A 5,706-nucleotide genomic window follows, 5' to 3' on the forward strand; every position below is an offset into this window, starting at 1 on the left:
ACTAGAAGGCATATCGACATTGAGATCGAAAAACCTCGCAATAGAATGCCTCCCCCTAGAGCTTGAAGCCATCGTGTCAAATGGAAACTGCACAAATTGTTGTGTCGAGGGCATCTCCATATTTAGGTCAAATAAATTGGTAGATGAATGCCTTCCCCTTGAACTGGACGCGATGTTGCCATACGGATTGTTTTTGAACCCATCTCGGTACAGATCGTAAGAAGTTACTGATGAATGTCTCCCCGTTGAAGTCGATGGGATGACACCATGATGCGGATTTCCCATTATGGCATTAAAAACATTACACATTATTGTAGTTGGTCTGTCAACTTGATCGGCTTGTCAGCCAGCCCATAGTGGGAGCTTAATGACAGACCCCGAACAACACACATTTCAACAAACTTTGCATACATCTTCGTATCGGCGTCTGAATAATGATTTTGAGAGTCAACCATTATTTCAACATCATTATTGTTCGATAGTTCGAACGCTGTATAAGTTAACGGAAATAATGATGTTCGAACTCTGTACTGAAGAGACGACATTCTTCTAGTACTTCCAACATGAACCTTCCTTGAAATCTTCGTTATCAGCTCCGCAAGAGTTATGTTTCTCTTTAAGGATATTTTAACATAATGATTTGATACGAAAACAACACCGGTTTCATCTTCTCGAATTTCTTCATCATAATAAACAATAACTGAAATTCGTGTCATTCTTAGAGTTTAAAAGTGAGGCAATCTTATACCTGTAAAAAAACCTGAAATAAGCCTAATTAAATAAATAATATATGAATTAAAATATAACACAATAAAAAATTTACACATAAACGTAAATAATTTAAATAATATAATTTTATATTATTACCGTATAGGCAAAAATATTTCGACGTATGCTTCCGCTTTCCAATTTTACAACCACAAAAATTAATTGAAAACAATTAGTACAATATTTTTTTCTTCAAATAATCATATATAATTATAAAAAATATTATAAAAAAATTACCTTACAACGAAATATCGAACGAACTTCTGAATCAAAGATAAGAGGATTGTCAGGTGATATTTACGGGTTGAGAGGATTATTTTTTGATGTTTTAGGTTGAGAGGATTGTTGTGTGAATGTTTACGGGGTAGGAGCATTTTATTTATAGCCGAGAGGAAACGCTTTAAAGCCGAGAAATACGAATATAATTATACAAGGCGCACCCCATGCACCGCGCCATTCTGCCACGTGTCAGATGGATGGAATGCGAGACCCATGCATCACGCCTTACCCTACGTGGCATAAGGAGCGACCCATTCACCGCGCCTTGCCCAGCGTGACGCCATGTCAACGTAAGGCGCGATGCATGGGCCGCACATTTCTGGAAATGGTGTTAGATCGGGAAATATACCTGCATGGGTGTTTGACAGAAAAATAAAAAAAGTTAGGTTGATTTTTGGGAAAATTCACCTCATATATCCTGTCGATATTATTACTCAAAACTTAAGATTTTTAAGAAAATAATTGTCATTATAATTACTGATATTATTTAATAAATTCTTTTACATAATATTAACATATTCAATTTCGTTAAATATCTCTTTTGATTTTTAAAATCATATCGTTTAAAATGTTTTATTAAAATATCAAATGATAATTAGTGAAGGATCCAAAAATTTAAAAATAAGAATCCAAAATTTTAATATTTTTTTATAAACAATAGATATGCAAAATTTTTATTTTTTTTTATTTTTTCATAACATATTAAACTAAATTTTATCATTTTTTCAAAATAATGAGATACACTTAATCCGAATTTAATACATCCGCCAGTGCTGACAACAACATGTTTATTTTTTTAATCCTTATATGTCAATTTCTTTTAAATCTATTAAAACTATATATATAATTGATATGTCAAGTTCTTTTAAATCTATTATATGTATATCGTCCGCTTGAACTCATCACGATAATATGTAGTAGGGGTGTATAAAAATATTCTACTCAGTTGACTCGATTCATCGATCTGTTGAATTGAACATTAAAAAATTAGGTAATTTTTTTAAAAAAAATTATCCGAACAGGTCAGGTACTCGGCCCGAAATTTACTGGATCAGGCTCAGGTCACAAAATTTTGTTTTTTCAAATATCCGGGTATGTTAGTTTTTATTATATATATATATATAATATAATATATTATTTATATTATAAATTATTAGATTTTGTATTTTAAATTTTTAAATTTTATGTTCGAATATTAAAATATATAATTTAAAATTTCAAACATTTAAATTTATGTATCTCTTTTCCTTTTTTGAAGCCTAAGGAAATGCTTAGAAGAAAACCCACCAAGATCGAAGTGAAGCTCGAAGACAAGCTAGAACTCGAAGATTCCCGTAAACCTGCACCTCCTCCGACTGCCTCCACCGCCACCTCCTCTTCTTCCCTTCTCCACCTCCTCGATCGTTCCCACCCTATCCCCACCTCCAAGGTTCAACGCATCGGTCTTTCCCCCTATTGGAAGTCGAAGTCAAGCTCCGCCTCCAGGACGCCTCCGCCCACCGTCAATTAACCACCATCCTTTCTCCTTTCCTCTCCAGAACCCTCCACCAAGAAAACCTCTTCTTCGACACCCCAACAAATACCCTTTCCTCCCAACTCTCCGTTCTTCGCCTCCGCTTCCTCAACAATGACACCCGCTGCATCGTTTCCCTCAAATCCAGACCTATTCTGGTAGATGGTGTCAGTCGCGTGGAGGAAGATGAAGAGGACCTAGATCCGTGTGCTGCACGCGCTTGCGTGGATGACCCGGCAAATTTGGCTATGATTGAGTCGAGGATTTTGATGAGGGTTAAAGAGGAGTTTGGGGTTGGGGAAGAAATGGGATTTGTTTGTTTAGGTGGGTTTGAGAATAAAAGAGAGGTTTTTGATTGGAAAAATCTGAAGCTGGAATTGGATGAGACTAAGTATGAATTTGGGACATGCTACGAGATCGAATGTGAAAGTGAGGATCCTGATGGGGTTAAGAAATTGCTTGAGGAGTTTTTGAAGGAAAATGGGGTTGCTTATTCGTACTCTAAGATGACAAAGTTTGCTGTTTTTAGGTCTGGGAAGCTGCCTTAGCAAAGTGAGTTTGAGGTTAGTTCCTTGCATCAAAAGTTGATACTTGGAAGATTGCTCGCTCATCATTGTGGGTATTTGGTGATAATAATTTGTTTGTGTTATAGTTTCCTTGTTACGAACTTGTTTAAATTGCTAAGGTGCTTTAATCTTCTTTTACAGCGTCAAGAATCTTTTTTGAAAAAGGAAAATCAGGTTATTGCTTGTTCTTTACATTCAATGTAGCAGCAATTAGGTGGAAAGATCTGAGAAAACACGATAACTCCTTTGAAAAAAAATGGATATTTAACTCCATTGATTAGTAGAAATCTCGCTAATTGATAATCAGCAATGTTTTACCTTGGGACAAAAAAGGATGTGTTTGTGATTGGATTATACTGAGTGCTACATGTTTGTTATGGTATGTATGAGTGTTGTGTAATGTATAGGAAAACTAGAAAGAGGTTATTAGAATGCAAGAGCAGATAGTTTTATTGGTTCCCTCAAATGTTACGACTTGGAAGAACTGTTGACTCTTTGGTTGTTGTTCTCCAAAGCCTTCATCATAATCATTCATATGCTGTAAGCCCTGTAACGTCTTTTTTTTAAGTTAACGAATTCATTTGGGGCACTCAAGTCTGGCGAAAATGTTGTGAATGTGCATCTGCAACTGTATTCAACATTTGGTTACATGAGTCGAATAGATGGTAAAGGCTAACTTATTGAGTTTCCGCAATCCATTTATCAATGTAAAGTTGCACATTTGCATTTGTAGTTTCAGATCATAAGTTAATCCATTATGGGGCATGAATAGCTGGCTTAAGGTCATCAATGTTTAAGCAATAATGACAATGTAATTTATGTAGCCATCAATGTTTGCTTCTAGCAAAGGTTTATCTTTTTATCAAGAAACTATGCAGTGACACCTGAGACTTACTGTTTTCCTTAAGAACTTCGTCTGTGAACCTATCTGATTTCTCTTCTTTCTTTCCTTGTCTGGATCTGTGGTGAGGACAAGTTGGTTGGTGTTAATTACTTGACTTTTCATGATGAGAAGGGAATGATCTTGAATAGTTCTTATGTTGGAATAAAAAAATACAGGGCTATAAGACAAATAAGCGAGCTTGTATGCTGTATTAATTGAAATGTAATGTGTGAATTTTAATTAAATTGCAACTATGTTCTTCAGTCAGCTGTGAAGTCTAGTTGTTGCAGAGTTGATTTTGAATTTTTGATTCACTTCTTTAATCTGATAATGTGCTTTTCCCATTTTTAGGTTGCCATGCAGTATGGTTATCACACAAGCAATGGTAGAAGAAGCAAGGTTGATAATCTCTCGTGCAAAAAATAAACTTTAACTCTATCGTAATGTTATTCTGAGACCTTTTATCATTGGCAATGGACATGATTATTTTACTCTTTCGACAGACAAGGTTGAACTGCTAATTTAACGAGTCTTGTATCTCTGCCTTTGTGGGTGTTTTCTACAGAATTATTTTTTTTCAGAATTTTGCCTGTGCTGCCTCTTTTCTCCCATCCTGCCAATTCCCAGTAGGTCTCTAAATGCAAGGTTGCAAGATGAGTTGTAATTTCTCAATGACCTATGGATGGTGATGATCGTTCTTTTCATCATCTTTATCCGCATCGTTGTCGTCATCATCTTTTTCTTAACTCTCCATCCATCCCCATTGGCTTCAGTGTCATCCTCGGGATCCTCTTCCTCTCCTTCACTCGAGAAATCCTCATCAGATACGTCATCATCTGTGTTGTCATCCTCTTCATCTTCCTCACCATCCTCTACATCACTCGTATATTTGTTTTCTCAACCAGAATGTTTCTTTTTTAGAAGTCCATCGAATGGAAACCTGAAAGAAGCTGATCCCACTAACCAGTCGGATTTCGTTTTACCAACCTTTAGAAGTAGATGAAGATGAAAAGAAAAGCAACCCCTTTACCTCTAATCTACTGCAGTCAAATTAAGCGATGCATTAATATCATTTAGCACTGATCATGTCTGCAAAAACAATTTTATATCTAGCTACGAATTATCAAAGAAAAACATAATCACTGCAAGCTTCTATATGCAATTAACAATGTTACAAAGCAAAATAATAAGTTACCACCATCAATTAAAGTCCACCACATAACGAATATTAACGCTGTTAATATAATTAAGATCAGATACAAGTGGAAGGGGAGTGGACTACAGACAAGGAGGAACAGTTAATTTATATAAAATAATTATTAAATTTTTAATGATAAAAATGAGTATAATATAATAATATAATGCAAATCATGAGTTGTGAAATATAAATAAAACATTGAATTTAAAAAGTAATAATATTTGGCTGGGAAGTCGGTTTGAAGTCTCGTAAATCAACTACATCTAAGAATACATTTTCCAGCTGAACTTGTCTAAATAAATCCATACATCATTTAAGGATACCTAAAACTTGTACTGATAAACATGGCTACTCAGGCTCAGGCTCAGGCTCAGGCTCAGCCAGCTTAACAACAAATGTTCCATCAAGGAAAAAAACAAGTGTACAATGATGTAAAATCGATAAATTTGAAGGGTTAATATTGCAAATATTAAAAAAACCCACTAATTCTATGGGTTGC

The 5,706-nt window shown here is 35.1% G+C and overlaps 1 protein-coding gene across 1 annotated transcript; it reads left to right on the forward strand.

Moving 5' to 3' along the window:
* Positions 1-2,385: 2,385 nt before the first annotated feature.
* LOC120147928 (triphosphate tunnel metalloenzyme 3-like) lies at positions 2,386-4,272 on the forward strand (the record flags this gene model as incomplete). Its single annotated transcript, XM_039161158.1, has 2 exons — positions 2,386-3,123; positions 3,994-4,272. A coding segment is annotated over one exon (723 nt), but the record flags the coding sequence as incomplete, so codon positions are not given.
* Between the last annotated feature and the right edge of the window lie 1,434 nt (positions 4,273-5,706).

The sequence above is a fragment of the Hibiscus syriacus genome, unplaced genomic scaffold, assembly GCF_006381635.1.
Source record: "Hibiscus syriacus cultivar Baekdansim isolate YM2019G1 unplaced genomic scaffold, ASM638163v2 tig00110945_pilon, whole genome shotgun sequence".
NCBI lineage: Eukaryota > Viridiplantae > Streptophyta > Magnoliopsida > Malvales > Malvaceae > Hibiscus > Hibiscus syriacus.